This window comes from Bubalus bubalis, chromosome 10 (assembly GCF_019923935.1).
Source record: "Bubalus bubalis isolate 160015118507 breed Murrah chromosome 10, NDDB_SH_1, whole genome shotgun sequence".
NCBI lineage: Eukaryota > Metazoa > Chordata > Mammalia > Artiodactyla > Bovidae > Bubalus > Bubalus bubalis.
Genome location: NC_059166.1, coordinates 24,417,672 through 24,433,379, shown reverse-complemented (window position 1 = coordinate 24,433,379; position 15,708 = coordinate 24,417,672). Strand labels below are relative to the sequence as shown.

At 37.0% G+C, this 15,708-nt stretch overlaps 1 protein-coding gene across 2 annotated transcripts in view; it reads left to right on the top strand.

Annotated features, from left to right (window-relative positions):
• VTA1 (vesicle trafficking 1) overlaps nucleotides 1-11,920 on the top strand; it is a 70,680-nt gene extending 58,760 nt beyond the window's left edge. Inside the window, exons 7-8 of one of the 2 annotated variants that reach the window (XM_006066165.4) lie at nucleotides 4,159-4,239; nucleotides 10,602-11,920. In XM_006066165.4, the coding sequence (XP_006066227.1) occupies nucleotides 4,159-4,239; nucleotides 10,602-10,747 (227 nt within the window). In that variant the 3' untranslated portion in view covers nucleotides 10,748-11,920. The remainder of the gene's footprint in view (nucleotides 1-4,158; nucleotides 4,240-10,601) is intronic. The other variant, XM_006066164.4, reaches the window with a different exon arrangement.
• The last annotated feature ends 3,788 nt before the right edge of the window (nucleotides 11,921-15,708 follow it).

Sequence of the window (15,708 nt, the reverse complement as noted above, 5' to 3'; positions counted from 1 at the left end):
TGTACTATCAAATACAGGTCATACAGCCTACCGTTTTTTCCTTCTCTTGAAATATGCTTTCTACAGTCTGTAAATATTGAGGAAGAACATCTCAGTAGTAAGTCTAAATAGATGAAAAATTAGTTTAGAATTAATGCAAACCCTTTAATTATAAAGGCAGCTCACCTCATATCTAGATCAAAAACTTAGCTCTTTTATTGTTGTTCTTTTAAGTGACAGAAGGACTGCATTTGAGCTCTGCTGTCCAGCCTTCAAAGTGTTTTGTACTCTGGCCTGACTGTTTCTGTCAGCGCTATTTTCCGTGATTATTCTGAAGTTTACTCAACCCAGTGTTCCTGCATTTGCTTACAGTGTTCCTCGTAGTTATCATGTCTTTCTCTTTCACTGCCTCTTCAAATGTTACTGCCATTTAGGGTTCTGTTTAATTATACTTCTTGCATCATCTTCTCGAGTTTTCTTACCAACACTCATTTCTCTTTTTCTAGAATTCCCACACCATGCAGTCAGGAGAACAATTTAGTACTTAATTAGAAGTCATAAAGTATTTAATTTTTAAGTGTATATAATCTCATCAAATAGGCTATGTAAAAACCATCTGCTAAAAAAAATTAGCCAGAAGTTACTTGTTAACATTTCCTTTTTGTCAAGTGATAGAAATTTCCAACACACTTCTGCCCTCCCCAGGATTGTTTTTATGGTGACATCACTCCAACATATTGTAGTATAACGGGGTACCACCAGTTTGCAAAATAACAAATGAAACCTTTACAAATTGAGGTAAGAAGGAAAAATAAGTAGCTTAGGGCATTTTAAAAAGATAAATTAACATAAACTAAAAACCATTCTTACTGATTTAACTGTTATTTATACACTTAGTTGAGCCTCTGTGCTAGGCCCCCACAGGAACATGTCATGGTAACTGCCAAGAACATAGGCCTTGGTCCCTGTACATGGAGACAGATGAGAAGCTGTGTCTTCTCACTGCTGCATAAGACTTGTTGAGCAGCCTATACTGTCAGTTCAAGCTTTGGTTGAATGACTCTGATCAGAGTTCTTAATAAATGCAGACTATTTGTGGGGTTTTCTTTTTTTAGTGTCACTCAAATAAAATTTTATTATAATACATAATGGTCTTCCCAGGTGACGCTTGTGGTATAAAACCCACATGCCAATGCAGGAGACATAAGAGATGCAGGTTCGATCCCAGTGTCCAGAAGATCCCCTGGAGGAGGAAATGGCAACCAACTCCAGTATTCTTACCTGGAGAATCCCATGGACAGACAAGCCCGGCAGTCTACAGTCCATGGAGTCACAAAGAGTCGGATATGACTGAAGCAGCTTAACACACACACACATAATACATAATAGATTATCTCTGTAAATTCTCTTTTGTTCTTATTAAGTAATATTGCCTACTTAATAATCTGGAGATGTGCAAGAAAGCATTTAAAAATTAATGCAGGATGCTGACCAAGGAAACCTTGCCTTCTCCATAGAGAAAGAGGTTTGTTAGGAGGATTTTAATATACTCAGAAACACAAATTACTTAGTAAGAAGTGACATTGATATCCAGATTATCTGAAGAGTTGTCAACTTACTCTTTTTTTCCTAAAGATCTGTGTGAAAAATATATGTAGTCACCTACCTTTGTTTTTATGCTCAGCTGCTTCAACTGCCTGGACTTCACTAGGTAGTTTCTAAAGAGCCCTGTCAAATCTTGCATTCTAAGTTAAAAAAAAAAAATTGTTTTGTGTAATTATTTGCCTTTGAAAGTTCAAGTCTTATGGGAGAATTATGTCATATGTTTATAACTTAATAAATTTTGTTAGAGCCTTCCCAGGTGGCACAGTGGTAAAGACTCACCTGTCAGTGCAGGAGACCCAGGAGACATGGGTTTGATCCCTGGGTCAGGAAGATCCCATGGAGGAGGAAATGGCAACCCACAGTATTCTTGCCTGGAAAATTCCATGGACAGAGGAGCCTGGTGGGCTATAGTCCCTGGGGCTGAAAAGAGTTGGACAGGACTGAACTGCTATGCACACACACATACACATATTTTGTTAGCATTTTTTTAAATCAAGCAAAACATAGTTGGTCAATTTAAATTTGTATGTCTCTTGACTTTGCAGTTATATAATTTTTCCTATAAATAAATTCATACATATATGTATACACTATATAAGATTGTTTGCTAGTATTAGCTATAGCAGAAGATTGGAAACAACCTAAATGTCCTCAGTGATGGATAGCATTATAAAATGTGTGTTCATGTATGTAATGGAACACCACTATATATACCCATTAAAAAGAACAAGGCAGATTTATATATTTTAATCTGAAATTATTGCTAAGGCATATTACGTGAAAAATGCACAGAACAGTACAGTATGCAGACATATTACCATTAGCAAAATCTTAATATATTAATAACACATATGCTGAAGTATGCCTTCTCCACAGAGTGAGAAATTTGACCAGAAGATTTTGATTTAGGCAAGAACACAGATTTCTTAGCAAAGTACATTTCTTTATTATTACATGCATACACTGATCTGAAAACATGCATATTTTTGTGTGACTAGAAGGGTGCCCTAGAAACTAGTGATAGCCCTCAAGTGGAATAGAATGAGAGGTAAGCTTTTCACTTTTTTCCACCCTTTTTTTGGGGTTTGTTTGTTTATTTGTTTGGTTTTTGGCTATTTAAAATTTGTACTTTTCATCCATACCCCTTTGGAAATTTTTGTTCCATTTTTAGTTAAAAAGCAAGATTTGTATGACTTAATAAAAATAGCACCAAGGCTGTGAAAGTGAAACTAGTTTGCCAAAACAAAATTGAATGATATAAAATAGTATATATTTAAACTGTTTTTCCTTTGGGTGGGAAATAATCAGATCAGATCAGATCAGTCACTCAGGCATGTCCGACTCTTTGCGTGGGAAATAATAAGGTCCTTCAAAGTCAAGAAGTCCTTCAAGTAAAATTCGTACCTGCAGAATATATTTGAGAATTTAAGTCAAACCATAGCTCTAGAACTCTCATTGCCCCTAAAAACTTTCCAATTTATTTCCACTCTCTCCCGTTCCTTTCTTGTTGTCCTAGTGTCTTTCCTGCTTCACGCTACTGCTGTTTAGTCACTTAAGTTATAGTCTGACTGTTTGCAACCCCATGGGTTATAGCATATAGCAAGCCAGGCTCCTCTGTCCATGGAACTTTCCGGGCAAGAATACTGGAATGGGTTGTCATTTCCTTCTCCCGGGAATCTTCCCAACCCAGGGATCGAACTCTCATCTGCTGCTTGGCAGTCAGATTCTTTACTACTGAGCCACCTGGGAAGCCCCCTACTACACATTGCCTATTCAGATTGAACCTCTTAGCTTGGGGCAGAAGAATCCTGCTTTCCTTTTGAGTCTGTTGATTGAGAGTAGTCAGCTTTTCTTCTTCATTTGCTTTCTTGTTGATTGAATCATCTTGTTAATTGAATAATTTTTGTTAATTGAAACTCTTTGGAAGTTTCAACAGTTTATGTTAATTTTTTAGATGATTAATAGTCTTTAGTATATTACTTAGCATTAATCAAGAATGCTAGTTATCCACTGAATATGATAGTCATGACAAGTTCTAATAGGAAGTCATAAATAATTGCTTCTTCGGTATGTAAAATATTATCTTAACATATAAACTGGAAAATTGTAATATATAATTTTTAAATTTCATTGACAGAGATGAAATGGGACTCATTCCATAAGTTAAACTAAATCATAATTATATCCTATCTTGTCCTCAAAATTATTCAATTATTTAAGAAATTAAAAGGTAGGAAGAGAATCTGTTACTTCTACAGATATATGGAAAGCTTTATTGAGAAGCACCTTGAAGAAGTAGATGTGATAGAAAATGCAAAATATATAATAGGAATATATATTGCCTCATAACACATCTATGTAAATGCTCAAAATATATTTTTCTACCTATTTCCTATACCAGCCTCCAACATCAAATAAGATGTATATCAAATTACAGTTCATTGAAATTTCAGGAAAGTAATTAAGTGAAGTAATGAGATTCTTCCATGATCCTCTGAGTGCTTTCCTAGTATATAATTAAGAGGATTGAGGGTGTAACACTTCTGTACTCATTTGTGGTTTTCTGATTTGCAGGTGTAACAAGTAACACTATCCAGCCTACTCCACAGACTATTCCGGCCATTGATCCTGCACTCTTCAGTACAGTTTCCCAGGGTAAGTCAGCTATTTTATGAAGTATAGTGTATCTCCTATTTGGGGTCATTGTTTTGTGCTTTTATCTTGGGATGGCTGCATTTGAATGTCTAGGTAATTTGAACTACACTTCTTTAAATGTCTTTATTCACCAAATTCTCCAATAAACCAAGATTATTTCTTAGATCAAAAATATTTAAATCCAGAGGCATTCCCCACCCCCTTTTTTTTTTTAAACAATTCCTTTTTTTAGGTACTGCTGGATATAGTGATATAAACATGTAACCAAAGCTCTGTTAGTTCAGTTCAAGATCACCTCATGATTTGATTACAATCTTCTTTACCTGCACTGAGTTAGTAGATTATCTAAGAAGAGAGAAACTAACCATAGTTGAAGATAGAAGTCTCTGAGGATTGTCATTTTGACTGATTGGTTCATAGGCTAAGTGATGAGTTTATTAATTCCAATCTTTCTAGCTTTTCTGGAAAGAAACAGAACAACTTGGGTGTTCTCTTTGTTTAATTTAGTCTTTTTCAGAATTTTCTTCATATGTCTGATGAGATTAGTCCTTTTATATGTAAGATGAAGACCTTGATTGGTTACTTTCAGTAGCTATCATTGAATTTCCCCTGATGTTATGTCTGCAGGTCTGTTTTCCCACTTGATTTTTCTGTTCTCGCTTGTGAAAACAGGCTATTCAGCTTCCTCCTGCATCTCAGCCATGGATGAAAAGATTTTTTTCTTGGAGGGGAATGGCAAGGGGTGTACCACACATACCTTGTCAGTCCTAGCTCCATCTAGGAGGTTAATTCCATGATTTTAGAGAGACATTCTCTATCTTTTTAACCTAGAGTGTCATGTGAGAGATGGGAATGCAGTAGGGCTAAGGATGTGCATGTATGCAGAGGGTAATAGAGTGAGGAAGGTTAGACTGATGGGGTAAAGACCTCTAACCCCACTCCTCATATAGCTAGACCATCTCTGAAGTTTCTCTAGGTAAGCTCCACATAAAGGCCTCCTATAAACATACTTTGAGTTGGAATGTTTTTCCACTCTTATCTAATAGCATGTATGTTAGCCACTCAGTTGTGTATGACTGCTTGCAACTCCATGGACTGTAGCCCACCAGTCTCCTCTGTCCATGGAATTCTCCAGGCGAGGATACTGAAATGGGTTGTCATTCCCTTCTCCAGGAGATCTTCCTGACGTAAGGATCAAACCCAAGTCTTCTGCATTACAGGCAGATTCTTTACTGTCTGAACCATCAGGGAAGGCCATCTAACAGCATACCTCCATTTAATTTCTAGTTTTCTAGAAATTTCTTTAAATCTCTTGTCAGTTACCTGTTCCAGTTTTTACACTCTTTGACTTCACTGCTTTTCCTTCCATTTTAGGATTTATTTCCTTTTGTTTTACCTTATCATTTTAATATGGTTTCAGAAGAAAAAATTACATATGCTAAGTCTGCCATCTTACCCAACCAAACTATCAGGTATGAATGCAGAATAAATATTGTTAAATATGTAAGGATTCTGAAGTTTCACCTACCACATACCATTTCTAAAGAAGTTACCAGAGGATATACTCCATCAAGAGAAGAGTGATAACCAAGAAAAGAAGTGAGAGATATAAGAAATGGTGGAATTAATCTTATGTCACCTAACAGAAAAAATTCCATTGACAACTTTTCCATAGGCTTGAAAAGCAGTTGCTCTAAAATTAGAAAATCAAAGCCCCCCCCCCCCTTTTAAGAAAACTGAAGTGGATTCCATGCAATATATACAATAAAAAGCTATAGAATGTGAAAGAAATGGATAAGAAGCCATAGAATTTGTCTGCCAAGAAGAACGAAAATATCCAAGAAAATATTTTAAATTGTACAAGAAATTTCAAGTAAGAAGCAAACTGAAATATGCCATGATTTTGAACAATAATAGAATTATGAAATATAAGAAAAGGGATTTTGTTTGACTTGGACACAAAGAACATTCTCCTTGAAATGGCATAGGCTTATCACAAACAGTATTTTATTCAAGACAGAATATGAATCAACACTGACAAGTTGAAGGTAGAGAGAGGTATTTCAAGAGGTTGAAAGGTGGAATAAAAGAAGGCTGTATTTAGGGGGAGTGTCCAAAAGTAAAATGTTGAATTTTTTTCTAGGGTTGATGAAATGAGAAGACAGAAGTAAGCAACTAAGCAATTTGAAAAAAAAAAATAATAAATTTAGGAGGAGACAGGGTAAGAAAGAAGGAAAGAGTGTAAGTGGCTAAATCCTTTACCTTTTATAGCAGAGAGGAGGCCTTACAAATAGCTGAGAAAAGAAGAGACGCAAAAGGCAAAGGAGAAAAGGAAAGGTACACATCTGAATCCAGAGTTCCAAAGAATAGCAAGGAGAGATAAGAAAACCTTCCTAAGTGATCAATGAAAAGAAAAGAGTGGGAAAGACTAGAGATCTCTTCAAGAAAAGTAAAGATACCAAGGGAACATTTCATGCAAAGATGGGCACAATAAAGGACAGAAACGATGTAGCCCTAACAGAAGCAGAAGATAGTAAGACGTGGCAAGAATACATGAAAGAATTATGCAAAAAAAGATCTTCATGACCCAGATAACCACAGTGGTGTGATCACTCACCTAGAGCTAGACATCCTGGAATGTGAAGTCAAGTGGGCCTGAGCAATCATCACAACGAACAAAGCTAGTGGAGGTGATGGAATTCCAGTTGAGCTATTTCAAATCCTAAAGGATGATGCTGTGAAAGTGCTGCACTCAGTATGCCAGCAAATTTGGAAAACTCAGCAGTGGCCACAGGACTGGAAAAGGTCAGTTTTCATTCCAATCCCAAAGAAAGGCAATGCCAAAGAATGCTCAAACTGCCACACAATTGCACTCATGTCACACGCTAGCAAGGTAATGCTCTAAATTCTCCAGGCTAGGTTTCACTGTTCATGAACCAAGAACTTTCAGATGTTCAAGCTGGATTTAGAAAAGGCAGAGGAACCAGAAATCAAATTGTCAACATCCACTAGAGCATAGAAGAAGCAAGAGAATTCCAGAAAAACATCTACTTCTGCTTCATTGACTACCAAAGCCTTTGACTGTTTGGATCCCAACAAACTGGAAAATTCTTCAAGAGATGGGAGTAGCAGACCACCTTTCCTGCCTCCTGAGAAGTCTGTATGCAGATCAAGAAGCAATAGGAAAAACTGGACACAGAACAACAAACTGGTTCCAAATTGGGAAAGGAATACATCAAGGCTGTATGTTGTCACTCTGTTTATATAACTTACATGCAGAGTATATCATAGGGTGTGCTGGGATGGATAAAGCTCAGGCTGGAATCAAGATTGCCTACAGAAATATCAATAACCTCAGATATGCAGATGACACCAACCTTATGGCAGAATGCAAAGAGGAACTAAAGAGCCTCTTGATGAAAGTGAAAGAGGAGAGTGAAAAAACTGGCTCAGTACTCAACATTCAAAAAACTAAGATCATGGCATCTGGTCCCATCACTTCATTGCAAATAGATAGGGAAACAATGGAAGCAGTGAGAGACTTTATTTTCTTAGGCTTCAAAAAATCACTGCAGATGGTGACTGCAGCCATGAAATTAAAAGACGCTTGCCCCTTGGAAGAAAAGCTGTGACCAACCTAGACAGCTTATTAAAAAGCAGAGACATTACTTTGCCAACAAAGGTCCAAAGAATTGGTGCTTTTGAACTGTGGTTTTGGAGAAGACTTGAGAGTCCCTTGGACTGCAAGGAGATCAAACCAGTCAATCCTAAAGGAAGTCAGTCCTGAATATTCATTGGAAGGACTGATGCTGAAGTTCCAATACTTTGGCCACCTGATGCAAAGAACTAACTCATTGGAAAAGACCCTGATGCTGGGAAAGATAGAAGGCTGGAGGAGAAAGGGAGGACAGAGGATGAGATGGTTGGATGGCATCACCGACTCTGGACATGAGTTTGAGTCAACTCCAGGAGTTGGTGATGGACAGGGAAGCCTGGTGTGCTGCAGTCCATGTGCTTACAAAGAGTCAGACATGACTGAGTGACTGAACTGAACTGAAAAACTTATAAATCAAGAAACAATGGTGTAAGATTATCATTTGGAGTTAGGGAAAGAACCTAGAGAAAACAAAATCATTATTTGGTTTAAAGAGAAATCCATCTGATCTTGACAGAGGACTGTTGTTCACTCATTAAGTCATGTTTGACTCTTTTCAGCCCCGTGGACTGCAGCACGCCAGGTTTCCCGGTCCTTCACTGTCTCCCAGAGTTTGCTCAAAATCATGTCTGTTCGTCAGTGATGATATCTAACCATCTCTTCCTCGGCCAACCCCTTCTCCTTTGCCTTCAATCTTTCCTAGCATCAAGGTCCTTTCCAGTGAGTCAGCTCTTCTCATCCAGTGGCCAAAGGATTGGAGCATCACCTATAGCGTCAGTCCTTCCAGTGAATATTCAGAGTTGATTTCCTTTAGAATTGATTGGTTTGATCTCCTTGCAGTCCAAGGGACACTCAAGAGTCTTCTCCAGCACCACAGTTTGAAAGCATCAATACTTCAGCACTCAAACTTTATGGACCAACTCTCACATCCATACATAACTACTGGAAAAACCATAGTTTTGACTCTGTGGACCTTTGTTCACAAACTGATGGCTCTGCTTTTTTTTTTGTCTGCTTTTTTAATACACTGTCTAGGTTGATCATAGCTTTCCTTCCAAGGAGCAAGCATTTTTTAGTTTTATGGCTACAGTCCCTATCCACAGTGATTTTGAGGTACAGATGTGAGAGTTAGATTATAAAAGAGGCTGATCTCCAAAGAATTAACGCTTTTCAATTGTTGTGCTGGAGAAGACTCCTGAGAGTCCACTGGACTGCAAGGAGATCAAACCAGTCCATCCTATAGGAAATCAGTCCTGAATATTCATTGGAAGGACTGAAGCTTAAGCTCCAGTATTTTGGCCACCTGATGCAAAGAGCTGACTCATTGAAAAAGACCCTAATGCTGGGAAAGATTGAGGGCAGGAAGAGAAGCAGGTGACAGAGATGAGATGGACGGCATCATTGACTCAATGGACATGAGTTTGAGCAAACTCCCGAAGGTATTGAAGGACAGGAAGCCTGGCATGTTGCAGTTCATGGAGTTGCAAAGAGTCAGACACGACTTAGCAACTGAGCAACAACAACAATCTGTGATTCACAACAGTGAGGACCGACTATGATTGTAATCTTTAATACTCAACAAGTATTTGGAGGCTTTGTATATGTAATACACTAGTCTAGTTACTGTATGTAGATGTATAAGTACATTATTTTAAAATCTTAAATTTAATGTTTAATTCTGTGTGAACTTAATATTTTTTTAAGTGGAAAATAAAGTAAATATGGCTTTTTTATAGTCATCCATTGAAGTTATTCAACACTTACAAGTGCCTGAAAACTGGGTTAGAAACTTTAGGATACATTACTTCAGCATTCTTTTTTGAAAATTTTAGAAAATATTAATTTGGATAAGAATTTAGTATCAGAGTACCTAGAATTGCTACATACTTTGAAGTAGGACTTCAAATGTCAAAGTTTTAATTTTATGCTTTATTTTCTGGCAAAATTAAAAGCAACTTAAAGAAAAGCAATTATATTTATATATGTTCATTTAGAAAGGGAATCAAAATATATTATCTTTTCTTTGTATTCTGTACCCCCAACCTTCTGATCAGTTCTTAAGAGTCCTCATAAAAATTTCTAAAGAGAATGATATTTATTTCCAAAAATAAGACACAAAGTCAGTTTTTAATTTCACTTTTAGAAATATATATTCAAATCTAAATCTTAGATTAAATATTTTCAGTATGATTTTTTTTTCACCCAAATTATTTGGCTGGGTCTATCCATGTTAAACATATGTGTATCTAGATAGAAAGCCTGATGAGAATCAATTTTAAACAAAGAACTAATAAGGATTGTTTAAGTTTGATTGTGTAGTTTAATGGTATGTTTTAGTTAATCCTTAACCCTTTACATGCTTTAAAAAATTTAGATAATGTATGTAATATTTGCATAAAGTTTGTTACTTAATTTTTTATTTATATGTATATTCTAGTTCAAATAAGGTTTGAATGTCTTAGACTGTGTGTATTGTTCCAGAAAAAGAGAGTCTCAGCAATTCTGACGTAAATACCAAAGCTGCTTTCCTTGTTTTTAAAAGCATAAAGAAAATTTATTCAGATACAACTAAGGGTTGGGGAAAGACCTTCATATTTTTATATAAACTTAAACATTTTCTGTAATCTTGAGTATAAGCATTTACCTAACCTAAATAACACTTTTTATATTCTTTATAAATGTTTTCATTACTCTGTTTTTCTCTTAGGAGATATCCGACTAACACCAGAGGACTTTGCTAGGGCTCAGAAGTACTGCAAGTACGCTGGCAGCGCTTTGCAGTATGAAGACGTCAGCACTGCAGTGCAGAATCTGCAGAAGGCCCTCAAGTTACTGACTACAGGCAGAGAATGAAGCCTTTGTACAACATCCATGCATTTTTGGCTTAAAGAACTAACAGTCCACTACTCTATCTTCAGCCTATCAGGAGCACAGTTTTAAGGAAGACTTCAGTTCCATTGACTTTAACAATGAAATCTGTGTCTGTGTATCAGATTCCTATTGAAGTATTCATCAGCAGCCTCAACCAGTTTTCATTGTCCATTTAGTGGATCCAGTAGTCTCTGAGTGTATAGCTCTCTAATGTGAGCAAGGTCCTATAAATGCCCACTGAACCCTGCTTGTTCAAAACATGAAAACACTTCTATAAAATGTATTGGGAATTAGCTTTGTATCTTAATCTAAATAAATGAAGGAATCTTATAATCTATAATTTGAACAAACCGACCATAATCACTTTGCTATAAAATTCTGAACTTAACTTTTAATAAAGACTGCCAGAATATTCTAGATTAGAGATCATATTTCTGTTTTCCTCAGGATTAATTAAACAGATATGGATGTTCTAAACTGTTAGATGAATCTGAAAAAGATTATATTCAAATTTCAATTTATACTCAAATGGAGCTACGCTAAAAAGTAAAATGTTCATGAAAGGAAAAAATAATGAAGTAAAGAGGTAGCATCAGTTCTAGACGTAAGAATAATGTTGGTTGCTCAACTGTTTTCCCTTACCCATTGACATTTAAGGTGAATTGGTATTTGCTTCCTAGGCAGTTTGACTGCATGTATTAGAGAATGAAAACAAGATGTTTGTAGTAATGCCTGGAAACTTGGTGCTTTTGAGTTAAGGTTCTCTGCTGCTATGGAATGGATTCCATAGAGTATAACTATGAATGATGCAGATTATAAGAACATGATTCTCAGTTGTTGAGTTTATAAGTTTTTTGTGGGGAATTATGAACTTACTGTGTCACCTGCGTTTGTGCTATGTAAAAAATAAATACAAGGTTTCTTTTAACTAGTTTGACTTATTGCAGAGCCACATATCATTTTTGCATGCTGAAATTGTCACTTTTTTTAAAGTCAGACCATTTTTAAAATGAGAGAAATTTGGCAGATTTACCTGGAATTTATCTGATGTATTTCATTCATTACACTAATATTTGGAATCTTTTAACATAGGGGTCAGCAAACTGTGGTCTGTGGGCTGGCCACTTGTATAAATAAAGTTTTATTGAAACGGAATTATATCTATTTATGTTTTGTGCTTGGTTTCTTTCCGTGACTGCAGAATCATACGGCCTGCCAGTCTAAAATACATACTACTAGCTCCTTTATGGAAAAGTTTGCTGACCCCTGTTCTAACAGTCTATTTGGAAGAAAATGAATCATTAACACATAATGTCTTTCTGTTTTTCTTTGCATAAGTATAGTGCTATTGTATAGAGTTTGATAGAATGAATATGCAGAATAAACAGTTTTAAATTATTATAAAAACAAGCCCCTAAAAACAAGCCTCCTGAAAACTATTTTCATATCTTTCACAGCTAAATTCTTATAACATTTGTAGAGTTCAACATTTGCATCTGCAATTCCAGGGTTCTGATATAGCTCTTTGGAACTTTATTGAAATAGAAAAATAACTTGGATGACCTTTTATGTTATAAAAGGTAAATGTAAAATACAGCTCAGCAAATTTTAGTTCAGATCCTAACATGTCTGGCCACTGGGAAGAAAACTATCACCTCCCATTTCACACACTACCTGTTGCTCCCAGTTGGGAGAGCACAGGAGAGGAGAAGATGTATGAAAACCACAGAGAAGTGGGCTTTGTCGTAGCAACTCCTGTCTGTAAAATGGAGGTGACACCACTAGCCACCTTAGAGTTCAATATGAAAAGTGAAATACTACACATGAAATAGTCAGCAAATAGTAGCATTCCGTAAATGTTTATTGTTACTAACATTAATGTTGCAATGATAATGTAAATTGATAATTTCCTGAATATCAGGAAATCCCAGTTGTCTCTGCAGCCCATTACTTTAAAATCCTTTCTTGCCAGAAGAGATTGATCTATAAAGGTTTTTTAACTTTGTGATTCTGCATATAAAATCTGACAGGAGAAGTTTTCTGACATATCACTAGGGTTAAGTAGTTTTCATTTGGTCAATCAGCATGTATTTATTGAGCAGCTACTATGTGCCTGGTATTCTTTGCATGAGGAAACAGCAGAAAACAAGAGAAAAAAAAAAAAAAAAATCCCTGCCTCAAAGTTGTATTCTAATAGGGAAGAAATAGATACACTTAATAAAAAAAAACAAAAACCATATATTCTATTCAACCAGTCGCATTTGAAAGAAGCACTTTAGGTTATCTGGTGGCCCCTCAAGTGTGAGTAGTCTACCCCTACTCCCATCAGAAAGATTGAGTCTAGGAGGAAGATTCCCCTAAAGTGTGGTCACTGGACCCCATCAGCATCACAATAGGAATTTGAAAGTGGTGGAATCACATTTTAGGAGCTTCCATATTAGACAGTGATAAATCCTCTAGAGAACACCAGAGAATGGAATGGGAAATGCTTGGGTGTGTGTGTGGGCCTGTGCACACAATTCAATAAGATAGGCTAGGCCTCACTGAGGTGACCGTTGAGTGAAAAAGGGAAGGAAGAGCATTCGTGGCACAGGGAGGTCACAAGAGAAGAGGTAAGAGGAGAAAAGTGAGGAAGGCTGGTGGAGGAGTGAGAAGCTCAGGATCACACAGGATTTTTGTGAAAGACTTGGCTTTCACTTGGCCTTCAAGATATGAAGCCAAAGTATTTGGACAGAAGAGTAGCCTGTTAAGACTTTTAAAAAAGATCATATTGCCAACTGTGTTGAGACAAAGACCATAATGTGGACAAGGGTGGAAGCTGCAAGATGAGTTAAAAGTATTGTGGGACTTCCTGGAGATCCACTAGTTAAGAATCTGCCTACTAATGCAGGAGACACGGGTTCAATCCCTGGTCTGGGAAGATTCCACATGCCACGGGCAGCTAAGGCAGTACACCAGCTACTGAGCACATGCTCTAGAGCCCGTGCTCCACAACAGCAAAAGCCACCACAGTGAGAAGCCCATGCAGCACAACCAAGAGTAGCCCCGACTCACCACAACTAAGACCCAGCACAGCCATAGATAAATGAGTATTGTAATAATTAAGGTGAGATGTCACAATGGCTTAGATCAAGGATAGAAGTGGAGGTTATAGGATGTAACAGGTTTCTGGCTATTTTTTTTAAAGGTGAGCCACAGTATTTCTGGTAAAGCGGATCTGACACATAGGCATAGGGAGTGAAGGTTGATCGCAAGATTTTAACTTGAGTGCTTGGAAGGAGTGAGTAGTCAATAGCAGTGGGGAAGGCGGCCGAATTCTGCTGACATTTAAGGCTGAAGTGCAATGTTCCCAAGTTCTTGTGACCATCCCAAGTAAAACTATTTGATAACATTGTTTTGTCGATACAGACAGAGGAGGAAGGAAAAATAAGATAAGTTCTGTCTACATTGATTGTCACAGACATCTCACCAAATCACTGCTGAACTGGAGCTAGAAGCCAAGAACAGTTCCCAAGCCTATGGTCAAGGAAATTTGCAGGCTTCAAGATTACACCAAGCAAAAGACCCTGGTTGCAGGTCTAGTGTTCATATAATTTATTTATATATGACTTTAGAAATCTGATGTTACTGTGTGTTGGCTCAGAAAAGGTTATATACTATCCTTTCTAAAGAAATGTAAATCCTAATAGCAGTGTTAACATGTGCAACTCTGAAAGAACAGTAACTGGGTGTTGAACGACTCGGGGTTGAACAGTTATCTGCAGAGCTTTCTCTCTACCCCATTCCCATTTTTTTTAACTTGACTCATTTTATGTTCCAAAGCAATTGGATCAGATACCTAGTTTGGATTGTACATAAACCTCCAGCAGTAGAGAAGTTTTTTCTTAGATCACAAAATTTTAAGGCATCCTTCATAAGGAGGGTAAGCATACCTGGTTGGTTGTAATCTTTGATGTCTGTGTGGGATTCTGAGACTAACAGCTCATTTAATGGAGTATTCTTATGGAGGACTAATTTCAACCGAGTGACACTTTAATAATAGTGAATATAATAACATTTGAGTATTTGCCAGGCACTAATTTGAGTATTTTACATGTATTTATTTAATCTTGCCAGTGATCCTGAGAGGTGAGTCCCTGTTTTACAGGTAAGAAAACAACCACAGGATAATAAATTTGCCTCCCAGGTGGCACTAGTGGTAAAGAACCCACCTGCCAATGCAGGAGACATAAGAGTCGCAGGTTCAGCCCCTGAGCCAGGAAGATACCCTGGAGTAGGAAATAGCAACCCACTCCAAAATTCTTGCCAGGAAAATTCCATAGACGGGAGCCTGGCAATCTACAGTCTGTGGGGCTGCAAAGAGTCGGACGTAACTAAGCTCACACACACACACACACACACACAGCTAGTATGGAAATTTTCTAAGCTCAGACTGCCTATTCAGACAATAATATTATCACCCATGTAGGTACAGGATCAGTTAAATTATTATGAGAAAAGCGAGATGTTATCAAGTTCACTGGACAATTCCTTTTATTAGTGGGAAGCATAGTAACTAGACTTTTCTATTATTGGACATATTGGACAATATGTTCCAATTATGAGTAACTGTGGTTGAGCCTGTGGCCTGAAAGCAAATGGACTTTGAGTCCAGGGAGAAAACAGGCAGATTTGATGACTGGTCCGATGAATTTATATGTCATCCTGGAGAGAGTCCCCCATCACTTAGGGAATCCTGGGTTTCCCAGACATGCCAGTTTTTCTTAATTTTAAACAAAATATTTTTCCTCACTATGTAGCCATCACTTTTACAGATTTCAAATATATGGACTTCAAAATAAAATTAATGTTTATTATCATTTGGTTCTTCAAATTAAGTTTCTGCCTGAAAGTCTGAGACAGGAACACCTATCCCTTACTTTAGGTAATCCCTTAAAGTTGGG